The sequence below is a fragment of the Anabrus simplex genome, chromosome 1 (genome assembly GCF_040414725.1).
Source record: "Anabrus simplex isolate iqAnaSimp1 chromosome 1, ASM4041472v1, whole genome shotgun sequence".
In the NCBI taxonomy this organism is placed as follows: Eukaryota; Metazoa; Arthropoda; class Insecta; order Orthoptera; family Tettigoniidae; genus Anabrus; species Anabrus simplex.
The window spans coordinates 551,551,566-551,577,146 of record NC_090265.1 but is presented as its reverse complement, the minus strand read 5'-3'; the positions used below and the strand labels follow the sequence as shown (position 1 = coordinate 551,577,146).

At 39.2% G+C, this 25,581-nt stretch overlaps 1 protein-coding gene across 1 annotated transcript in view; it reads left to right on the top strand.

Moving 5' to 3' along the window:
• The window catches only part of vret (vreteno), a 392,221-nt gene that overhangs the window by 226,256 nt on the left and 140,384 nt on the right, over positions 1-25,581 (top strand). Inside the window, exon 9 of the mRNA XM_068225072.1 lies at positions 20,644-20,807. Coding sequence (XP_068081173.1) covers positions 20,644-20,807 — 164 coding nt within the window. The remainder of the gene's footprint in view (positions 1-20,643; positions 20,808-25,581) is intronic.

Here is a 25,581-nt window from a genome sequence, read left to right as displayed (position 1 = left end):
TATGTGGGTGACGCGGACAAAGAATCCACTCACAGTATCCCCTGCCTGTTGTAAGAGGTGACTAAAAGGCGCGACGACATTAGAACCATGAGACTTCTTGTGATGTTAGTACCATTATGTGCGGAACACCATGCGTCAACATCACCTGAGACTAGTACCACGTTGCAAGGAAACCCATGGGTCTACGTTACCTAGGAGCAGTACCATTTTGCGAAGAACACTTACAGATCTGTTTGTGATAAGTGTCATGTTTATTCCACCAAGGGTGGGTGCTTGGTTGCATAGACAAGTATCCAGCGAGAGTAAGTGGTGAGTGCTGCGCTCGAATGTGTTATTTCCACTGTGTTCAGAATGGGTCTGCGCTGCCTAAGAGTAGTTCCAATATATGAGAAATACTGTGGATCTACGTTGCCTTTGGAACACCATGGGTATGTGTTGCCTGTGGGCGTTACCATAATGTTTGATGCACCATGGGTCTACATTGCCTATGGTTAGTACTGCCATGTGAAAAACACCATTAGAGTACATTACCTGTGCTTAGTACCACTGTAGGAGGAACACCATGGTTCTGCTTTACCAGTGGTTATTGCCATTATGACAGGTCGGTGACCTGGATTTTGGATTCCTTTAGTTAATATATATTATCCCAGTAATTAAGACATTATGAATTGGATCCAATGATAGTTTATATTTCACTATTATTTTTTCCATAACCATTCATTTTAAGATTCTAGTCAGTGGATACATTTTGATGTTTTAATTTTCATTTTGTTGCACCTCGTACCATTAGGGGCTGAAGCCCTAGCAGTAAGACCCCTTTAAACAGCCATCATAGTCGTCAATCTTTTCCCGAAATTATTAGTTGTACCGCAAGAGGCGACTGGAACTTTTGGACCGAGTGTTTCCAAAGAAGTGTTTCATGCTGAAAATATGATGGTTGCAGCTGCCAAATCATTGAAAATGAATAGGGGAAAAAAAAAAAAAAAAAAGTATTGGTTTCTTCCCATTTGTATAAGGCAAGTGTTTGCTACTCGTAAATTTCTGGGCTACTTACAGTATTAAATGCTGCCTTGAAGACATTCCTCATGGCAAAAGTACAGAAATTCTGTAGATTCCTCCCGGGACTAAAAATTCATGGTTCACAATTGGTTACACAACGAAGAAACTGAGTTTGAAGTGCCTGCAAAATATTGCCTTCAAGGTCTGGCTCTATGGCTAAATGGTTAGCGTGCTGGCCTTTGGTCAGAGGGTTCCCGGGTTCGATTCCCTGCAGGGTCGGGAACTTTAACCATTATAGGTTAATTTCGCTGCCACGGGGGCTGGGTGTATGTTGTCTTCATCATTTCATCCTCATCACTATGCGCAGGTTGCCTACATGCGTCAAATAAAAGGCCTGTACCTGGCGAGCCGAACATGTCCTCGGACACTCCCGGCACTAAAAGCCATACGCCATTTCATTTTTTCATTGCCTCCTAAGAAGTAAGGTAAACTCTGAAGAACAGTGTGGCGTTAAAGCGCATATTCGTTGTTCGTGGTGCCAAAAATATTTGTTTTTAACATGCGATTAACATGCCTCATTTAGGTTTGACATTCGTTTAAGAACCTAACCTAACCTAACCTACCAGTTCATTCTCTCCCTAACACAACTGCAACTCCACTCCGCTGTGCATCACACCTGCAAGATGCAAAGGGTGTCCAGCAGCTGCATTGCCACATGGATTTTGAATAAGGATTTCCACACCTTCCAGTTCAAAATGGCAGCTCAGTTTTTGCACATCCTCTTCCTCTCAGCAAAATTGCTTAATCGGTTTTGATATGACCTTATCGATTGTTCCCTTGTCAGAAATGGTGGTTAGGTGCTTGAGGCCAAACTTTAATGATTATGTTGTTGGTGCTTTTTAAAAACTAAATAATTGCCTATGAAACCGTGTTGAGCACAAAAGTCTGAACAATAAACTGTATAAAGTTTTTGGCTTGAGCTACTAGATAGAGAGAGAGAGAGAGAGAGAGAGAGAGAGAGAGAGAGAATGGGAGGGGGGCATTTTGGCACTTGGTCAAATGTAACACCATCCAAGTGTTCTGTATTTAGTATGAGTGATGTTGGCTTGTAAGGATTAAGCAAATTTGTAATATTTCAAATGGTTTGCATTTAATTTGAGAGTTAATATCTGTTAGTTTTAAATATTTTAAGTTTATTTTTGTGTGTTCTTAGAGTTGTGCTTTTAATTTGACAGTTAGTTGTTATCTAATGACATTTTTGTTAAACCCCTTTTTAATGAAGCCAACTCCTTTCTGGAATTCTTGTAAACTGACGAGTGAAATAATAAATTCAAGTATAGGCCTATTTATCACACTTACTGGCATGAACTGTGATTATGAGTAGGCCTATTAACTGGTTATTTAAATTTGCTTTTTCATTACTTTTACCATAAAATATAAATATCATTATAATTCTATCCTCTAATTTAGTGCTAATCATTACTTTTACCATAATATAACACATCTGTAATATGACTATAATTCTTAATTTACTGCCTAGTGCTGGCTTTCTTGTGCTCTAAGCGATAAGTTAATGGTATGTTGGGTGAGGAAAATTAGGTGAAATGCAATATCTGAGCTACTCATCACTGGCTTATCGCAAAGGTGGATGTTGTTTGAATCATGTCTAATGCAGTGGATTTTTTAATATGTCATGCCCCTGTCTGTGGCTTGGGATTCTACAGACGACTGGAAGGCCTAAGGCTATGATCATGACATCATGTGTGGTGTAGAATTTCAAGCATGCTTGTGTTTGCTTGCTTGCTTGCTTTCATTGTTGTGGAAAATTAACTGTTGATTCATCAATATTTCTGTACTCTTTGTGTGAAGAAGAGAAAGAACTGACTAAATATTTAATTTGAGAGTTAATATCTAAAAAAAAATACTTATTTTCAGTAAATTCATTTTTACGTTCTCAAAGAGATGTGCATTTATTTTGAGAGTTTTGTTTCTTAACATTTTACTAAACCCTTTGTTAATGAAGGAAATGCCTTTTCGGAATTGTGTAAAATCACAGGTAAAAGAAAATAAATAAAATATTTATCAAACTTACCCATGTAAATGGTGATGTATGAATACAGTAATGACCAGTTATTTAAAAAGTGCCTTTTCATTACTTTTGCTGTAACATATACATTATGTAATTATACATTCTGTAATTAATTGTACAATTCTATCCTAGAAAATTACTGGTTAAGCTGGCATTCGTGTGCCCTAAGCAATAAGTTTTTGGTTTGTTGCATGTTGGAAATTGGGTGGGGTGTGATATCTAAGCAGTTGGTTTTTCACCGAGGTAGATATTGTTTGAATCCTGGCCAATGCAGCAGGTCATGTTGTTGCGACAAGACCTGTTAGAAATTGGTGATATTTGTGAATAGCTAGTTTGTGATATACTGTGTATTACAAAGCATTCTTTATAGGCATCGTAAGGACAAGGGCAATCTATTGTTAGATTACTGAGAGCTAACTGACTATGTGGTACAGGTCTCCGCTGGTATCTTGCATTCAGGAGATGTTTTGCATTTTCAGTTAGGTGTGAAATGATGGTAAATTGAAGCTAGTGGTTTTGAATAAACACATGCTTTTCGGTGAAAAATGAGCCAGAATCATGTGGTAATGTGACTAATTCTATTCGCTGGCTCAATATCAAGCACCACGATGAGATAACTGTTACTCTGAAGTAAATTGGGGATTGTTGCAAGATGTTTTGACCAATTTTTTCATTTTCTGTTTCTTCTTCCTCTAGGTTTTCTTGTTAATATACCAGGTGGTTGTGTTTGATGAGCTTCCACCATTTCTGTCTGTTCTTCTTTCCACTGCTCACGTAGATTCTTCTCCTTTAGGTCTTCAGAGTTGTGTTCTTTCCACTTTCCCCTGGATATCTCGGTTCAGTTCACCCTCATCCTTTATTGCTATCTCACCTTGTCTCATCTTTTGACATTGTCAGACAATCACAATTGTGCCTATTGTTTTCTTTCTGCTAATTCTGCAACTCCAGAAAATTCTGCATTTATTAATAAGCAAATAGTACAGTGAAATCTCTTTAGTGTTTTTCTCATTAACATGTTTTCCCGGTTAGCATGTTGTAAATTCGAAATCCCATTTCTCAACGTATTAAGTGTATATTGCCCCCTATTTACCTGGTCTAACTCAGTGAGCATACGAGAGATCCCAAGGTGGACAGTTCATATGCTAGCTGTCCCAATTTGAGGCATTTAAAGGACAGGTGTTGATGACAATACAAAAGAAAACCGTTCAAAACATGCACAAATAAAATCAAGATTTAACAAAATCATCTCTTGCTTAACGTTGCTTGAATGACGCCCGAATTTACAATTTCAAAAATAAATGTATGTACAAGTGCTTGCCATCTCTTCCTGTCTGCGTACATCTTCTGTTCCAGGACGTCGTCCCATCAGACAACTCCCTCCTTTACTTCTGATTTCACTGTTTCTGTCCAGCATTTCCTAAGCCTTCCCCCTGGTCATTTTTCTTGGACAGTAAGGTTGAAGTATTTTCTGTTAGGCCTCTTGCTCTTCATTCTCATGTGATCATACCATTGGTCAATGCTTCTTAATTGCACTTGTAATAGAGACCTCAGTGCCAGCTACGCTCCTGTCTACTCCTTTCCTGATTTTGTTCTTTCGAGTAGTTTGCTTCATACTTGAGAAAAAAAATTAATAACCACCTAATCAATACACAATATTATACAGTAGGACCTCGATAATTCAAAATCGGTTCATTCAAAATCACGCCTAGTTCGAAGAAGTTCTTGTTCCCGGAAACACGAGATACGGTTTTGCACGTTATTTAAATTGTTTAATTCCAGATATGGATAATTCATAATTTGAAGAACAATGCCGTTCCCATTACTAAAATTCAGACTTTTAATTCAAAACTGCCTTTAAGTTGAAAAAAGTAGTAATTTACAGAGTAATTTAAATTCAAACTTTATTCGCGTCGTGATAGAACAAGTCTTCCGAAACGTACAGGGGTACCTAACAGCAGTTTCACTTCGGTGGGTCTACAATGTGCTTCATATTTGCCAAGTTCAAGTAAAATCATAACTCTTTTGTATTCCGCGTTTTAAGGGACGCCATAATAACACGTAGCAGACAGTGTGCGGAGAAGCAGAATCCGCGAACCCTGGCGATGCCAACAGTTGGCGAAAAAGAGTGGCTGATATAATCAATTCGTACGCACCGAACAATATTGTCATTGTTGATGAAACTGCATCTTTTTTTAAAATGCCGAGCCCAGACAGACTTGAGGTTTTAAACGAGAGAAGCGCCAGCCGGAAAATTGTACAAGGGTGGGGATCATTGTACTGTGTCGGAACTTGTAATGCATACGGAAGCGAGAAACTTCCTTACCTTCGCGTAAGAAAGTTCAATAAGCCACGCTGTTTTCAGGGCGTCGGGCACTTTCTGTGCAAGTACAAGGCATGTAAGAAATACAAAAAGTGAAGTAACATTAAAAAAGAAGGTATTTGCACAGGGAAGCCAGCCATATTTGTCTTCGTTTTTGAATCATGTGGATTTTTTCGTTGCGTGAGGTTATGTTTGTGAGTGATTTATCCAAGTGCATAATATTTGAATAGGACTAATGTCGATGCACTTTGTTGGATACTTCTCGGAAATAGTTTTCTCCATACTTGAAAGGTTTAAACTGTGAATCAAAGAGATTTCATGCATTAATGGGTCTTAGAGGTGCCGTGGTGGGAAATAAAAAGAATGTTGTAATGCAGACGGAAGCGAGAGGCTTTCTCCCCTCGTTACAGGGAAGTTCAATAAGCCACGCTGTTTTAGGGGCATCGGGTACTTTCCATGCAAGTACAGGGCATGTAAAGTGCATACAGTACTGTAGTCCAATGAGTACTGCACGTGCACAGGGGAGTCGGCAGAGATTTATCCTCATATTTGAAACATGCTTTTTTCTTTCTTTCTTTCTTTCTTTCTTTCTTTCTTTCTTTCTTTCTTTCTTTCTTTCTTTCTTTCTTTGCGTGAGGTTATGTTTGTCAGTAAGTTATCAAAGTGCATTATTTGAATACTGTAAATCCCTGTTGTTGTATACATTTTGGAAATAGTTTTTTGCCATGGCATTTGAAAGGTTTAAACTGTGAATCAAGGTTAATTGCATTCAGTAATGGGTCTTAAATATTTGAATTAACAAGGATTTACTGTAATCTAAAATGATTATTTGTGGAACAAAAGTGGACATGTTTTGACTCTTGGAGCCATCATCAGGACACAAACACTTATATAAGATTAAAAGCATATTAGCATATAGAGATATATGAAACTGTTTTAACATAAATACATTTGAAAGGATGATTATGAATACAGTATTGGTACTTGAGACGATTCAAAACAAAATCTCTTATTAAATCTGATTTAAATGTGTGTGCTGAAGATGGCTCCAAGAGCTGAAACATGTCACTTTTGATCCATAAATAATCCTTTTAGATTATAATATTGTGTGTTGATTAGGTGGTTAAACTATATGTACTTTTTCCTCAAGTTATATAGTCAGTACGGACCAAAATGAGCAGGATTACTTGTAATAATTAGACCTCGGATTTTTAGGTGCCTAAAGTAGGCTTTTAAATATGTAAAAATAGGTTCTAAAAATATGTTTTAGGCAGCGTCAATTTTGCGTATGTTAATAAGCCCTTATTTGAGGTACCATTTTTATTTTTCTAAATCGATAATAACTTTTCTTGCATACAAGCAATAAGGCAATAACATGATAATTCAGTATTTCACATACACGATGGTTCAACACATTTTTGAGTTTTTATTTCTAAATATTTAAAACATTGAATTACTAGCACGTTACTGCCCATAATTTGATGCACAGTAAATCACTAGCACCTTTTCTAGATTTTCTGTTGTGAAACTACACCACTTGTCTGACAACACTAGCTTGTAGGCCGAGAAAGTACGCTCAACGTCAACAGAGGTTACAGGGCTGTATTTGAATTTTGGTACAAGATGTGGGGAGATGTCACATTCAACGTAAGTTTTGCCAATCAAAACATCAATTACAGCACGAAGCGTTGACAGTCCTGGGTTCTTCTGTAGTACTTCATAAAGCTTGTCCCGATCCATCCCCAGGGGGGCCTGGAGCTAAGCTGATTTCTTTTACCTCTTCTAGCAAATCCAATTGTTCGTAAACAGGTTTCCTGGAACATTCAAGTACGGATATAACAAGGACCAAAAAAGTATAATGGGACCTGATGTAGGCAATTTCTTGAGAAATGGTTACATCCTTCAGAACATTTTTGGCTGAAGTGATGCAAATGGCATCTTCATTTAGGGCGAGAACAAAACTTCTGATTGCATCAAAATGTTCGCTGTAATACACAATGGGCTGAAGCCAAGTCCTCCAGCGCGTAAGGATGGGTTCTGGTGGCAATGGAAGATCAGGTAATTCATTGGGGAATAAGTGGATTCATGTGGGAGCCTTTACAAAAAATTTCTTAGTGGAGATAATCTTGTTGACTCGAAATCTGGCACGTATCTTCTCAGCCACGTGATTCATAGCATGAGCAAGAAAAGTGACGTGAATCAAAGCAGGGTAAAATACTTTCAGGAACTTAACAGCAGCAGTCATGTAGGTGGCTGCATTAGTAAATCTAAGAAGCAACTGTCTCCTGATTGGTTTTAGTTAATTGTCTGCTGCAAATCAAATATAGTGAACATGGTGTGTTTGGATCTAATTTCCCCACTGTAAAGTGGGCAATATGACGACATAGAGTGTCAGTAGTCTCATCAACAGAGATCCAGATGTACGAGTCTCCTATATCTTCCATTATCTGCCTGACTGTGTCTTCGTAAAGACTGTCCACGTAGTTTTTTCTTAAAGTTGATTTGGTTGGAATGTTCTGATGACAATATTTTTGTAAAAAACTTTTGAAGGAAGTATTTTCAAGTGAGTTGAAGGGAATATTTGCCGACGCAAGAGCTCTGCATAAGTCAGCATGGAATTCGACTTAGCTTCCCTTACTTAGCGATTCTGTTGTTAATAATCTTCATTTAAGATTTTATTTTCTTTGCAGATTTTCCTGATGTTTAATCCCCTGGACATGTTGACTAAGATGCGATTGCCTTTCACTGGACACCTAGAAACAACTATAAATAGTCTCAAATATTGTGTAAACCGTGCAAGTATATAGGCCAGCTGAAAATATGCACAGAAGACTATTCAAATTCATAGGCCCTTATGGCGCTTCCTGATCCCTCCAGTAGACATGCACCCTGGACCTTTAAGTGATGCAGTAGAGGTAATAATTCCATGTGACTATTCCTGTCCTGGTCCAGCCTTTGTAACACAGACCCTCCAAAGAGGGTGGGCGGCATCTGCCGTGTACAGGAAACAGCATGCCTTTATAGCGGACGATAGTATTGTGTGTGCGTTTCTCAGAATGTTTCGGACAGTACAAATATACAGCCATGGGAAATAACCATTTAAGGTTTAAATCACCGATCCGGCCGGGAATCGAACCTGGGGCCCTCTGAACCGAAGGCGACTATGCTGACCGTTCAACCAAGGAGCTGAACACAGTAGAGGTGAATTTAATTCATTTCTTTTCCTATTTTGTTATTATGTTTGTGTGATAGTACATATATCACACCCTCACACTCTATGTAGAAGTGAGAGATATTATTGCCAGTATTCAATTTATTATTATTATTATTATTATTATTATTATTATTATTATTATTATTATTATTATTATTATTATTATTATTATTATTATTATTTCATTTGTATATTTTGTCATTTATATTTGTAAGCTGGGATATATCCACATATGTAGGTATGAGTAATTTGTTTTGAACAACGAGTGGGGAAAAAATTGCTATATTGGACCCAGGTCATTTTTATGACTCGTGCGGGCACCCCAGTGTTTGTTGAGATGTACTTGTTGTCGGGAAGTTCTATGAGTCATGTATATATCCCAGTGTCTGATGAGATGAGCTTGTTGTGGTAGTAGGATAGTTCTATGACTCATGTGGAACACCTGAGCGTTAATGTCTTGGGACCAAGTATGAGTTCAGGGAATGGTCTTGACTTGAGGATCACTCATGATTGGCTGGCAAGGACCAATCCAGACGTATCATCTGAGAGGAAGGGACAAGCGGATGTTTATATAAACTTCAACATCACTACTAGAACGAAAACAGACACTCGGTACGGACAAGGAGTAGTGCTGACACTGTATGAGGGAACCACAACTGACATACTGTACGAGAAGGAAGTAGTGCTGGATATACGGTACTCGAGTCACACGGCTACAAGGGACTGGACTTCAAACGTTCGTGAGGGTAGTCTTGTTATGTTCATGGAAAGTGACTGATTGACGGATTGTGGAGGGCGTACGCTTTAAGTATTGTAGTACTTGTGGAGGTCCACAATTTATGTTGAGGGTCGACAAGCGTGTGTAACTCAAATGTATATATCTTTGCAACAAGTGTTTAAGTCTGTGAACACAATATTACTAGGTACAGTATCTGTGTGATGTTATAACTGACGATTATGAGAATCGGCAAGTAGTATTGATACAGAGACAGTCAAGGGTATTTATCTTCATATATGTACATTGTTCATCGGACTCTCTACAAATGGTAGTTTAGTTCTCGGTTTTGTTTTCCCACTGTTTACATCGTCGTTGTTGTAAATATGGAGTCTTCCAGCAATATTTTATGCGTGTATTATATGTATAATTTTGTGTGTTGATGGGGTACTCGTGCACGGATTTTGTTAAGAATATAGTTAGCTATTTTGGAATCGGTGGAGTTATTGATGAACCTAGGTGCAGTTCCTACCTATTTAATCATTTTCAGAAGGTTAGGTAAGGCCTGCAGCAGATGTACCAGTACGCAGCATTATGTACACATCCTGGGATATAAAGTTTATCATGCTCTATCAAAATTCGAGTGATCCATTCTGGTGAACTCTGGCGCCCATACTACGGACATTTCGATTTTATTGCAAGTGATAAAAATCATTGTTATCCGTATTGAAGATACTGAATGTAGGATGCTAAAAGGTTTGTTTTGTCACCTATTCAATACATATAAATTTTACAATTTAGGAATTTATTATTGATTCCACTTAAGACATGTTTCGCCCTTCATTGAGGGCATCATCAAATTATCTCCTCAAGGCAAAAATCAGGTACCTGGTTAGTAGTTGACATGCACAAATTAATACGTATTATTAATACACATTACAAAAATTAAGTGTGAGAAACAGTTGTACAATAGTGATGGTTGAAACTTATAGGTTTATAGAATAAGAAGTCAGCACCAATGTGTAAAATTAAAATAGAGTTCTGCAGTGGTGCTCTGGAGAACAATTGATGCAATCATAGGAAAAATATAAAGTTTTAAAAATATTTACATTATAACAATCAAGGGAGAAAGGGAGTAGTGCTCGGCGTCAATGTTTGTAACCAAAAATAATGTCAATGGTTGTTAACTATACAGTATTTACATTGTCCAATTGAACAGTTGAGAATAAGGTTTTTTTAAAAAAATATTTACATTATAACATCAGGGGAGAAAGGGTGTAGTGCTCGGCGTCAATGTTTGGTAACTATACAGTATATACATTTCCAATTGAACAGTTTAGAATTTTACAATATATATACATAATTACACAAAAGCAGCTTGGTGAGCAAGGATATAAAAAATCTAGTACCAAGTGCGACCTGTTGTTTTAAAGGTTGGAAGAAGAATGTCGCATTGACATATCAGAATATGCAGAGTGGTTTATATTAGTTAAAATCAACGGGGGTAGGGAAATATTCCATAGCCAAAATGAGGTTTTATAGGACTCGAGCTGAAAGTTGTCTGGTTGCAGCACCGAGATCGGTACGGAGACTGGTCAGTGTGGATGGAGACTCATGGAGACTCATGGGTATTCAGTGCATTTGAATGGCAACAATGATGACAGTTATTAGTAGGTACTTGCTTATTAGGAATATGTTGCGGGTTGAAACTTTCGCTTATTCTTCTAGTTGACTTCTGTAGCTATGAATGTTATGTGAAGACGTCTGTGAGAGATGCCGGTGAGACTAAAATGATATTATTCCGTGCAAAAAGTATGACGGACCTCGGGATGAAGTTATTGTTTTTTGTTGCTGGTCTGGTGAACTAGAATAGAGTTGCTTGTGCTGTGAACTGCGGTGGAGAGATTAGAATGTATACGGTAATTGCAGAGTCAGAGCGTTGTAGCTGGGATGAGGCATCTTCTCATTCTGACTGCAAAGAGTAGCCGTGGTGGCACGCCATTTTCGTGCCGATGTGCGCTGGGTTCTGGCGTGTTGTTGAAAGTTTTATTGTATGAGTGGAAGTTATCTGTAATTGAGACGTTAATAGTATTAGATGGTGTGTAAGAAAGGTTTATGGTAAGTAATGAATAGTAAATGTTATGTTGCATACCTGATGTGTTGCTAAGAGGTAAATGTTGATGAGTATTGGTGCACTTGAAGGAGGCTCAGTCGGTAATACGCACATGCGGTTGGCAATGGCGGCGGGAGGGGTGGAGAGCTTTGGGGGGGAGGGACATGGGCGGAGTCTGCGCGGAGGTGAGCAGTCAGAATGGAGGAAGGTAGGGCGGAGGCGCGAGCTTGTTGTGTATTGGGAGTGCTGGTTGATATAGTGTTGGTTAAAAAGAGGGAGGGAGGGGGGGGATATATGGACTCGAAAGTTACGCAGATAGTATTGATGTCTTTTTGTTAATGCGATGAATGTTATTTGCTTGTGTTGGGTGTTGTTGTGTTTTTGAAGGTCGAGTGGTTTTTATTTCTCGTGTTGTATCAGTGGGGTCGTTGTGGAGGGGGCGGTGCTTGGGTGGGAGGATGTATGGGCTTGCTGTCGTTGTGTGTGGGGGAATTGGTGGGAAAGGGGGAGATGGGGTAGGGGGGTAATTGTCGACGTGCTGGGTGAGTTAGTTAATGTGGTATTGAAGATTTTAGACAAGTTGTTGCCTTGAAAATTCAGTTTTTGTAGTAAGGTGGGAATTTGTTCATAAAGGGTTTTTTTTATATCTATTATCTCATTGAGGTTTTTGTCTTTATTGAAGTGTTGGTCTAGAAAGATGTATAGGTTCTCAAACTCGGTCATTAATTTGCCTTTCTCAACTTTTTTTTAGGATTTTTAAGTCTTGTTCTATTGTGGTGAAGTGGTGGCCGGTGTCCCTCATGTGGGTGCTCATTGCGGAAAATTTATTTTGTTTTTGGGCATTGTAGTGTTCTGAATAACGGGTTTGGAAGCTCCGGCCAGTTTGTCCGATGTACGAGGAGTTGCATTGTGAACAGGTGAGTCTGTAAATACCTGAGCCCGCGTAGTGATTTCTTCTTGGGTTGACAGAGTTCTGGTTGAAAAATATGTTCTGGTTCGTGTTCTGCGTTTTGAAAGCAATGTTGACTTCGTGTTTTTTTAGGGGGTTGGCTATCTGGTGGATGACTGGATTAGTGTATGTGAATAATTCTTTACACCCAAACTCTCATAAACAAGCCCCTTACTACAGTTTAATATACAGAGCTTTAAAAATTCCCCTTTCACCTCCCAATCTAAAAAGAGAACTTGATTACATAAAAGATATTGCCAAGTTCAACGGCTTCAACACCAACATGATCAACAAGATCATCAGCAAAGTAAAACTAAAGTTAACAACAAAACTTTCCCCAATAAAACCCAATAAACACAAATACGCAACTTTCACATACACTAATCCAGTCATCCACCAGATAGCCAACCCCCTAAAAAAACACGAAGTCAACATTGCTTTCAAAGCGCAGAACATATTTTTCAACCAGAACTCTGTCAACCCAAGAAGAAATCACTACGCGGGCTCAGGTATTTACAGACTCACCTGTTCACAATGCAACTCCTCGTACATCGGACAAACTGGCAGGAGCTTCCAAACCCGTTATTTAGAACACAACAATGCCCAAAAACGTAATAAATTTTCCGCAATGAGCACCCACATGAGGGACACTGGCCACCACTTCACCACAATAGAACAAGACTTAAAAATCCTAAAAAAAAGTTGAGAAAGGCAAATTAATGACCGAGTTTGTGAACCTATACATCTTTCTAGACCAACACTTCAATAAAGACAAAAACCTCAATGAGATAATAGATATTTAAAAAAAACCTTTATGAACAAATTACCACCTTACTACAAAAACTGATTTTTCAAGGCAACAACTTGTCTAAAATCTTCAATACCACATTAACTAACTCACCCAGCACGTCGACAATTACCCTCCTACCCCCCACCTCCCCCTTTCCCACCAATTCCCCCACACACAACGACAGCAAGCCCATACATCCTCCCACCCAAGCACCGCCCCCTCCACCATGACCCCATCGATACAACACGAGAAATAAAAACCACTCGACCTTCAAAAACACAACACCACCCAACACAAGCAAATAACATTCATCGCATTAACGAAAGGACATCAATACTATCCGCGTAACTTTAGAGTCCATATATCCCCTCCCCCCCTCCCTCTTTTTATAAACCAACACTATATCAACCAGCACTCCCAATACACAACAAGCTCGCCCCTCCGCCCTACCTTCCTCCATTCTGACAGCTCACCTCCGCGCAGACTCCGCCCATGTCCCTCCCACCCAAAGCTCTCCACCCCTCCCACCGCCATTGCCAACCGCATGTGTGTATTACCGACTGAGCCTCCTTCAAGTGCACCAATACTCATCAACAATTGCCTCTTAGCAACACATCAGGTATGCAACATAACATTTACTATTCATTACTTACCATAAACCTTTCTTACACACCATCTAATACTATTAACGTCTCAATTACAGATAACTTCCACTCATACAATAAAACTTTCAACAACACGCCAGAACCCAGCGCACATCGGCACGAAAATGGCATGCCACTACGGCTCCACTTCGCAGTCAGAATGAGAAGATGCCTTATCCCAGCTACAACGCTCTGACTCTGCAATTACCATATACATTCTAATCTCTCCACTGCAGTTCACAGCACAAGCAACTCTATTCTAGTTCACCAGACCAGCAACAAAAAACAATAACTTCATCCCGAGGTCAGTCATACTTTTTGCACGGAATAATATCATTTTAGTCTCACCGGCATCTCTCACAGACGTCTTCACATAACATTCGTAGCTACAGAAGTCAACTAGAAGAATAAGCGAAAGTTTCAACCCGCAACATATTCCTAATAAGCAAGTACCTACTAATAACTGTCATCATTGTTGCCATTCAAATGCACTGAATACCCATGAGTCTCCATGAGTCTCCATCCACACTGACCAGTCTCCGTACCGATCTCGGTGCTGCAACCAGACAACTTTCAGCTCGAGTCCTATAAAACCTCATTTTGGCTATGGAATATTTCCCTACCCCCGTTGATTTTAACTAATATAAACCACTCTGCATATTCTGATATGTCAATGCGACATTCTTCTTCCAACCTTTAAAACAACAGGTCGCACTTGGTACTAGATTTTTTATATCCTTGCTCACCAAGCTGCTTTTGTGTAATTATGTATATATATTGTAAAATTCTAAACTGTTCAATTGGAAATGTATATACTGTATAGTTACCAAACATTGACGCCGAGCACTACACCCTTTCCCCCCTGATGTTATAATGTAAATTTTTTTTTTTTTTTAAAACCTTATTCTCAACTGTTCAATTGGACAATGTAAATACTGTATAGTTATCAACCATTGACATTATTTTTGGTTACAAACATTGACGCCGAGCACTACTCCCTTTCTCCATTGATTGTTATAATGTAAATATTTTTAAAACTTTATATTTTTCCTATGATTGCGTCAATTGTTCTCCAGAGCACCACTGCCGAACTCTATTTTAATTTTACGCATTGGTGCTGACTTCTTATTCTATAAACCTGTAAGTTTCAACCATCACTATTGTACAACTGTTTCTCACACTTAATTTTTGTAATGTGTATTAATAATACGTATTAATTTGTGCATGTCAACTACTAACCAGGTACCTGATTTTTGCCTTGAGGAGATAATTTGACTGATGATGCCCTCAATGAAGGGCGAAACATGTCTCAAGTGGAATCAATAATAAATACCTAAATTGTAAAATTTATATGTATTGAATAGGTGACAAAACAAACCTTTTAGCATCCTAATGCTTTTTATTTAATTTATTTCAATTGTGTTTATTAAGTTTTTATATATTTTTATTTATGATATATTTTATGATATTCTATTATTTATCAATATTCATCAAAATTTAGTTACATTTGGTTAGATTATGTTTCCCAACATTTTTGTTACTACCGATACTGATGCCCGCGCATGGCTGAATTCCGTGTTTTTTCCTCCCTACATTTACTGTATGCTTATTAAAAAAAATCTTCGCTGTATATACACTGACTTAGCCAATGTCATGGGATAGTCACCTAATAGCGTTTGGGGCCTCCTCTGGCTTTGCAAACTGCAGTGAGACGCCGTGGAAGTGAGTCGACAAGTCCCTGGTAGTCCTCTGGACGCAGCTGATACCAAATCGTTTGCAGAGCGGCCACCAATGCTGGTCTGTTCGTGGGTGCAGGATCTGTGGCACGGAGCCTGCATACTAGGACATCCCAGATAGGCTGGATAGGGTTCATATCCAGGCTCCTGGGTGTCCATGGCAGTCGTTGGACCTCCGCTGCATGTTTCTGGAACCATTCCCGGGCGACGTGGGAGCGATGTCGCGGCGCGTTTACTTGAAACAGCGCAGAACAGTCTCGGTGCTGGAAGACCAAAAATGGGTGGAGACGGTCTCCGAGCAGCTCAACATACCGCGTACATACCTGCCAACTTTCCCGATTTAGGCGGGAGACTCCCGATTTTCGACAATTTTTTCCACCTCCCGATTATTCTATTATTTCTCCCGATTATAGCTTATTTCTTGGTGGACTTAAAACATTTGTTTTCAAATCCCGCCATTTCACCTTTTCTACGCGAGTGGCCGGAAGTCCTTCGCTCATTGGCCGCTTTTAAACGAAATATCTACGTTCATTAATGCGAGAAATGTACGCGAATGTGCGATGTTTATTGAAACCTGTATATCGTGACGCGTATATCGATCGTCAATTTCTCGTTCTCGCGTACTATGTTCGTGTTCGTTCACATCACTCTCCTCGATTCTAGAGACTAGGCGCTAGATATGGAGTCTTTTTTAGTAATTTAGTGATAGAATTTCAATGATAACGACTAGTGACTTTTCTAGAGATTTTAGGAGCCTTTTGGAGACAATTCTGAATAATTTTCATTTATCTCAATATAACTTGAAAAAAGATTGTCTGTACATTGCTCAGAATTTATAAAGAATGATATTTCTGTACCGGTCGTGACCACAGTAACAAGGAGGAATGCACGTTTTAATTTTCCACAATGTCCGTCTGTATGTATATAAGTATGTACGCGCATCACGACAAAACGGCTGAGGATAATTTAATGAAAATCGGTATGTAATGTTAGGCAATAAGGAACTACAGTCCACGCTACAAATAATTTTATTCACCCTTTTTGAAATGGTAGTTTATGGGAAGGTGACAAAATTTATTTTTTAATTACCTGTCTAATTGGTCATATCGAAAAGTACTACATAACAACAGTTATAGAGAGTACAATTTCTGATTATTTATGTCTAATTCAATTTTACCATACCGACTATAATAATATTGTGAAGATGATTATAAGAATGAGGAAAAAGTCATGAAGGAACGATCGCTTGAATAATAACACAAAAGGGAGTCATAAAAGAAAGGAGGACTCACTTTACATCAGATGCTCTAATATCACAGAGTCGGAAGAAAACTAAATGTGAAGGCCTACAATATAGACAGCTCATAAAATTGATCAACAATAACATTATATTGACCATTGTTTGTTGTGACGTGCTTTGTGTATTCTGCTGCTATTTATCTCCAATAGATGAGATTACTGCTCCGTACCTAGTATAACGGCCTGCTTGAATATTGGCGGGAAGTAGCTGGGGAGTTAGATCTCTCTCATTTAGCATGCGATTCCTCTGGCTTGTAAATTTTCGGATACTACTGGTACGTAATTCACTGGATCATCATAGAATTCCAGCTATTCAATCCCTACTCTGAGACAGTGATTGGAATGAGTAGTGTGCACACTTAAATGGAATAACCACGAACCTACTACGTTGGCGTAGCAGAGAGAGAGGTAATATTACAACGTGGCGCGTTCCAGTTTGGTGATAGGGGGGGTCCTAACCGGCTTGCCGGCGGACTTGAGCGAAATAAAATAGCTCTCGTGGACCAAACACCCCCCCCCCCCTTCCCCTGTGGGTTTGGTACGCAGGCAAAGAATACACCCACGGTATCCCCTGCCTGTCGTAATAGGTGACTAAAAGGGGAAACCTAGGTATGTTTGAATTAGAACCATGAGACTACTTATAATTAGTACCACCACGCTGGGTCGCTTTTACTTGCCACTATGTTAGGTACATAATATATTTGTGATTAGTAGCAACAGTGTGTGAATCACGGTGAGTTTTACAGTGCCTGTGATTAGTACCACTCTATGAGCGACACCATGCGTGTGCCTTGCCTATGGTTAGTAGCCACTATGTGAGGAACAGCACGTTCTGAATTCTGGTCAGTGGATGATTTTGGACTTTTAAATTGTCAGTACATTTCGTCGCATTTTGTACCATTAGGGGCCGATGACCTAGATGTTAGGTCCCTTTAAACAACAAGCATCATCATAAGTGGAAAAATGACACAGGAGTGTTAGTGGCTGTCTGCAGCCTGGTCATTCTAGCTCTGAAACTTTGAATGTCAGATCGAAACTGTGGTGCTTTACTTTAAAAGTGAGAAAATGTGCTGTTTTTCATGTTATCAAATATTTCATAAGACAACATTACTTTTAATCGTGACATTCATACTGACATCATTGGTAATATATTAATCTATGCATTTGTTAAGTAATGGCATTTTAGAGCATGACCGATACATACGTGTGGAGCATGAGTTCATACTATTTTCGGAAGGCTTATTAGAGACTGATAATCTCACTCACATACTGTACTTCCTGTGAGGGAATAGAGGTGTTATTTTCAGCCTTGTAGCCTCGTATAGCAACAGACGGGTTTTGAGACTATAAGTGTTATATATGTATCATAGTATTGCGCAAGACATGTAGATTAAGCCGTTTTGACCAATTGTATCTCCCAATTTCTCCCGATTTTCCCTGATTTTCATATCAAAATCTCCTGACATTTTGGTTTTTAAAAGTTGGCAGGTATGCGCGTACCATTCAAAGTCTCTTCCAGAACAACTAGGGGGCCCATTCCATATCGGGAAAGTGCACCCCAGACCACAACAGACACCAGCGCCCTGGACCACATCTTTGAGGCAGGCGGAATCCATCGCTTCATGTGGTCTGCGCCAAACACGGTGCCTCCCATTGGCATGGTGCAGTTGAAATCGTGATTCATCCGACCATATCACATAATGCCATTGTTCCAGTTTCCATCCCTGGTGACTGGCGACAAATGCGCATCGTTGTGCCTGATGACGTTGGGTTAACAGTGGCACCCATGTGCGGCGCCGGCTCCCATACCCCATAGAACCCATGTTCCTACAGATTTTCCACTGGGAGACGTGTCTAGCACGGCCTGTGTTGAATTGAGCCGTGATTTGTTGCACGGTTGCCCGTCTGTCACTATTGACAATCCGTCTCGGATGTCGCCGATCACGGTCATCGAGGGTGGCTGGATGGCTGGTCGTTCATTTGTTGTGGACGGTGACACCCGCATGCAACCATTCACGACACACCCTGGACACTGTTGATCGTGTGAAGCCGAATTCCCGCACCACTTCCGAAATCGCACTTCCCATCCATCGGGCACCGTCCACCATACTCCGAACGGTGTCAGCTCACGACGACGTTCCATGTTACACCTGTCACATGCACAGCCACTGCTCACAAGGTCTCCTATACAACTGCCACTGGCACAGGGGGTGTGTGGTGCGCAGACAACACACATGCGCGTCAGTGCTCTGCTATCCCATGACATTTGCTCAGTCAGTGTGTTTTCAATGTGTATAATCTGTCATACGTTTCCTACAATTGATAAAAGTGCATATCTGATTTTCATACAATTTCCACCTCGTATTTTTAGGTTTCCTACAGCAGCATGATATTTTAATTTTTAAGTACGTTTGTACTATTATTCCTCTTCTAAAACCTACTGGAAAATTTTCCTTTCTCCGAAATGAATAGACCTTGCAGTACCACACAGACATGGCCAGTTTTCAACGATTCTGTAAATAAAAAATTGAGGTATTGGGATGCGCTGCAATCCCCAATTCATTTTTACTGTTATACTTCATTACGTGTATGTACACTGAATTGATGTATAAAATGTAATACAACAGAGAGATAGAACGCCTACGTATTAAGTATGACTCTCACACCAAAGCATGTACTTAAGTGAAATATAAAACAAATTTCACTTACCTCTTTGCTGTAAACTTCGCAGAATATAATTTTTCCATCCAACGTGAAATGGGGAAACTCCTGCAACCATTGTTTAATTAAGGATGTCCTGGAAGCTGCCACTTACAGCATAATACACACACTGAGCATACGGATGCACTGAAAGTTTCTCACAGAATGGAATGAAGAGTTTAGTTTCCAGCAGGTCAATGGACACTGTCCCCCACCTTGTGACACACAGATTAAGGGACAAAGGGAGTATTCACAGCGGCAGGTTTCTAAGGACTTCCAGGGAGTGGTAATTGGTTTACAGCTTCACATTTTGTCTGAAAGTATTTTCAAGAAAATACTATTCAAGATACTGAAGACGAGTCAGCAAATATTAAGTTTCTCTGACTAACTTAAAAGTATTTTTAATCGATTTAGCGATAAAATATAGCAATTATAGGGATATCGGCAAAAATAGGTTCTAACGCCAATTTAGGCACTATAGGACCACCGTTTCTAACCTTATAAATACATAAAACATGTAAATACAACTTCATTGTAAGTTCTCTTACGGAACAAAACAGGTTTTTACCTTAAATCCGAGGTCTAGTAATAATAATTTCATTCATAGTTCTAACGAATCCCATTTCTGTTGTCTGATCTCTGCTGTAGCCATTCTTTAGTAGAGTACATGCCTATAAACCATATAGAGAATCTGTACGAAGTGCCGTGTAGAGATGAGAAGACTGCAAGAATGAGGAATGTGGCCTGCAAGCACGAACTTCCTGTTCTGCCCAGACACATCAGCTCTTATCTGCTCTTATCTGCTACACGAAAACATTGACTCACACTTTGCAGTTTGGTGGATCACAAGTGACAAGAGCGGAGAGCTGCCAGTAGAAGTTAATATAAAGTCGCCTGGGTAGTAGCGGAGTTGCTATGGTAACAATTGCGTCACTGGCTCTGCTGGTGAAAACCCTTCGCCCCATGCCTCACCGGGCATGTGCATTCTTCTGATTTCCCAACAGTAGGTGTGCTACAGGGTGGTTTTTATTTTTTGAGGCATATTGCATATATAATGTTGATTTTCTTTTGACAGGGAAACTATGAATTCGGAACTCTTCCAGATTTTGAAGAAGGTCCATGTGGGTCTTGCAAGAGATATACTACCAAACACTGCGGGTACTGCAGTCAGTGGTACTGCAGCAGGGAGTGCCAAAGGAAGGATTGGGAGCTGCACCAACCTCTGTGCCAGCGTATGCCGTGAGTGACTTTATATTCTTGTTTTGATTTCCATTAAACCTAAAAATTGCCTTACTGCATATATTGAATTTACCATATGGAAGGATATCGATTAAGTTTTTCCTTTCACTGAGTGTATGTGCATTGGATGGCACATGAACTAAGTGTAATCTTATCTGGAAGAATTGGCATCAAACTTTGGTATACTTTGTGCCAGGCTATTTTCTTTTGTAATAAAATATTTCTTGACTTAATTTTCAATATTCATTTGACCATGAACTAGTTTAATTTTGCTTTGATAAGAAAGTGACTAGAAATATTTATAGTAATTTGTAGCAAATCATCATTTAACTCTTTCTAAAAACATACCAAGCGAATCGGCAGCATGATACGGAATGTGTAAGCTGTAAGATTGCATTTGGTGAACAGGATGGTTCTCCATGGTAAGGACAGTTCGAAGGAAATCGGTAAACTGTACCTTAATTGAGACTGCATTCATTCCGTCCCAGGTCTGTTCCTTTTCTGGTTATCACCTGAAACCTGACTTATTAGTATAGCTATGAGCTTGCATTCAGGAGATAATGGGTTCGAACTCTGTTGGCAGCCCCGTATATGGCTTTCCATTTTCACACCAGGCATATGCTGATGCTGTGCCCTAAGGCCACGGTCACTTCTCATTCCTAGCCCTTTCCCACCCTAGCAGCGCCGAAATCCTTCAGTGTTAGTGCGACATTAAACCACTAGGGGATAGGAGAAAAAAAAACATTGGAAAAGTAAGGGAGAAGAGCAATGTGGTTCACCCTCCATATACAGTAAAATCTTGTTAACTCGAAGTCGCTGGGACTCAGAAATCGGACTTCGAATTACATGATTTCGAATTAACCGCCAATTCGCAATTCAGAAGTACCAACTCTTGCCGCGTTACAAAATGTTCTAAGGTCCGTTACTGCATGCAGTTAACCTTGATTCACAGTTTATGCCTTTCAACTGCCATGAAAAAAGAACTATTTCCAAAATGTATCCAAGAAGGTTCATTTACAGTATTCAAATAATGCACTTGGATATCTCACTGGCAAACATAACCTCACGCAACGAAAGAGAAAAAAACCACACAATTCGAAGACTAGGATAAATTATGTTGGTTCCCCTGTACTAATGCTTTTTTTTTTTTTTTTTTTTTTTTTATTTATTTTATTTTTTTTTTATTTTTATTTCTGTACTGTTTGCATTTTTAGATGCTTTGTACTGGCATGGTAGTGTCCGACGCCCTTAAAACATTGTGGCTTATCGAACTATCCTATGACGAGGGGTTAAAGTTTCTTCCTTCCATGTGCTTAGCAACCCACTACAATGACCCCCATCCCCGACACTTGTACGATTTCCCGGCTGGCTATTTCTCCTTTAAAACCATAAGACCGTTAAAATTAAAGCAATGCAGTTTAGTCGGCAATGACAATATTTTTCGGTGCCTACGAATTTATTATATGAGCCACGCTTTTTCGTCAACTGTCGGCATCACCACTGTTCGCGGATTCTGTTTTTCTGCACACTGCCTGTTGCGTGATATTACGGCGTTCCTTAAAAGGCTGAATACAAAAGAATTCCGATTTCATTCAATTAAGCAATCATGAAGCGCACTGTAGACCCACCGAAGTGAGTGTAAGTACGGAAAGCTACCCCTCAGTGCTCTGGAACGCGTGTTCTGTTATGACGTGGATAAATTTCCAGTTGAAATTCCTTTGTAACATTCTATTGTTTTAAACTGTAAAGGCAGGTTCAAATTAAAAGTATGAATTTCGGTAATGGGGCCGACATTGTACTTCGAATTACGAATTATCCGCATTTCGAATTAAACAATTTAAATAACATGCAAAACTGTATCTCATGTTTCCATTAACGAGAGCTGCTTCGAATTAGGCGGGATTTTGAATTAACCGATCTCGAATTATCGAGGTTCTATTGTATTAAGTCTTACTAATAAACGGTGCGTAACTTTCATACCGGGTTTGTACACAGTTTATGCGCAGTTCGTTGCTAATGAACCACGTAAAAGCCTCCCGTGTATACTTCTCTTTTAGTTATTCAATGACTTGCTTCTTCAGACCAGGACCATTGTATAAGTATTGTATATCAGTTAGTAACTAAAATAAAACGACGGGTGATCAGTTTATTTTAGTGGCATTTACTGTCTGCAATCATATTATCCTGGCGAAATACCCGACTTGTGCATTAAGCAGGGGCGTATTTTCCTTGCGTGCAAGGCATTCATTGCATCCATTACGATAGGGCGATGAACTATCTGAAGTATGATTTTAGGTTGTTTAAAGTCAAGTATTGTTAATTTCATCTTTCAGAAGTGTAAAAGCTCCGCACAACTGCACTAGTTCCGTTGCTTGACTACGTATGGCGCTGGTGTAGTCGTGCCATCTAATCCACTGTAGAAAGAAAGAGAGAGCAAATGGAGACGTAACGGACGTGACGTATTCACTCTTAAAATTGCATTCGATGGCAGGCGTAGTTCTGCAACCCTCCGCATGATGTCACTAAACTTGAATCTTTGTCACCATTCGCATGCTATCCTCTGCCAACTGTTAACAGCTTTGGAGAAAGGCGGAACGTCCAAGGTAACATTGAGCGGGAAGCATGGATTTCCCCTGGCGGGATGAGCTCTCTTCAGGACATATCCCATACGGCTGCTCCATTCTCCTGGAGCCAGCCCAAAGCTCTCTCTCTCTCTCTGTGTGTGTGTGTGTGTGTGTGTGTGTGTGTGTTTTTTTTTTTAAGATGCTGTTGATATTAATCCATTCAAAGGTAGGACCTTTTAATCAGTTGAACTTGGTGAAAATAGAGATGTGTAGCGGACGTCAAAAACGCTGTTAGGAAGACCTGTTATACTTAATTATGAATTTGCAAAAAATACCTTGCATAAGACAGGAACCTCAGCTGTATATTCTTCTCATTTTAATTAGGTATGTTGTAGTTATTCATCCAAATAATGTATCAATATTTCCCCATGTAGACCAAGTTAATAAAATTTCATGTAGTGACATTTTAACCCAATTAGTGACTTTATGATAGTTGGCAACATTAAATCTAGCAGCTGCCCAAGTTCAGTAAGGACTATCCAACATACACTTTTAGCTGAGCAAATAGGTCTATTTACAGTGATATTGGCTTACCTTGCATAAACAAATAAGAAAATAATACAAATATTAATATTTCTACTCTTTGTTAATGTGGAGAAAAAATATTCCATTCGACTGAACACAGTTTATGGGCTAATCTAACAGAGAAATTAGTGCATATGTGCTGGAATAAAAACGTTTATAATGCAGGATGTTATTTCATCAAATAAAAAGGTCATTTTTTTGTATTTCTTAAATCACACCAAGTAAAAATAAAATCTATTTTTAAATATATGCAAGTTCAGGCCATGTCACAGTTGCACCTGAAAATATTGCTGACAGTGTTGTCGAAGAAGGACTGACACGCGGCAGGTATATAATTAAGAATAATAATTATTTGATACAACGTACAATATTGAACCTTTTTGATAACTGAACTTTACAGGCCAGAGTTATAACCTGAAATATTTCACACAATTTTTTTGGCCACCACACAATGACTATAAGAAATTTTCATTTTCTTCTGGAGATTTTCTTAAACATGAATTCAGTAAATTGATGGAAGTCTACTGGAAATATTTTGATATAGTAAGACTTAAATCCGAATTTAGGGCAATGTTCACTTCTGAACACTTCAAAGATGAGACTGGGCTTAAATCCTGAAGTTCCTATTGACCTCCGGTCTCCATAGTTGTCTTCCTGAACTTTATAAATTGTGCACATTGGTTACAACTATTCCCGCTGCATCATGTGTAGAATGCTCTTTCTCTGCCTTAAAGCAAGTCAAATTCGTCGTCCACAATTCTCAAAGTCATAGTCATCTCTCTGCATTAGGAATGACGTCTGTCTTGTTGAGATGAAAGCATGTGAGTTTTTACAGTGAAGTCAACAGGGATTTCTGAAAAAAGAATCGCAGGGTCGAGTTTGCCTACTTGTAATTAGAATGAGTAGAATTGGAATTTACTAAATACGTTGTGCTAGTATTGTCGGCAATACTTTCAGGCGCAACTGTGGCATAGCCTCATACTTCTATATATTTTCAAATAGATTTTATTTGGCATGGATACTAGTTGTATGCGTCCATGGGGAATCCATGATATGCCACGAGCATTAAGCACACATTTGAAAAACGAAAAATAACATTGATGACCTCCATGATTTTTTTTATCATATAAGGCAGAACGTTTTGAGGTTGTGGACACTGGAAATCTTCATAAAATAAATCGCTTTGAGGCAGAGTGATCCATTTCTCCTTTTCTTCATGGGGCCTCTAAATATTAGTTCCTAATTAGCGTCGACCTCTAAGATCTTTTGCTACCATGTTTTACCTTCATTCCCACCTAAATATACCTGCTCCCTTCACAAAGCTGCAGGTTGTTCTTATTGGGTCTTCTTGGATTTTTTCTCTCTATTCACCTGGTAGTCCTAGAGTGGAGAGCCTGATTCTACCCAGTGCCTCACATTCGAAAAATGTGTGTTCAGCTGATTCCTCTGCTTCATTGCATTTCCGACTTATGTTGTCTCTTAATACTCCAATTCTATGTAGGTGATTTTCCAGATGACAGTGTCCTGTCAACAGTCCTACTACCTATCTTATATTTTCTCTGCTGAGTTTAAACAGTTCTTTAGTATGCTTCTTGTTTGGTCCTTTTATCAGTTTGTTCACAAGC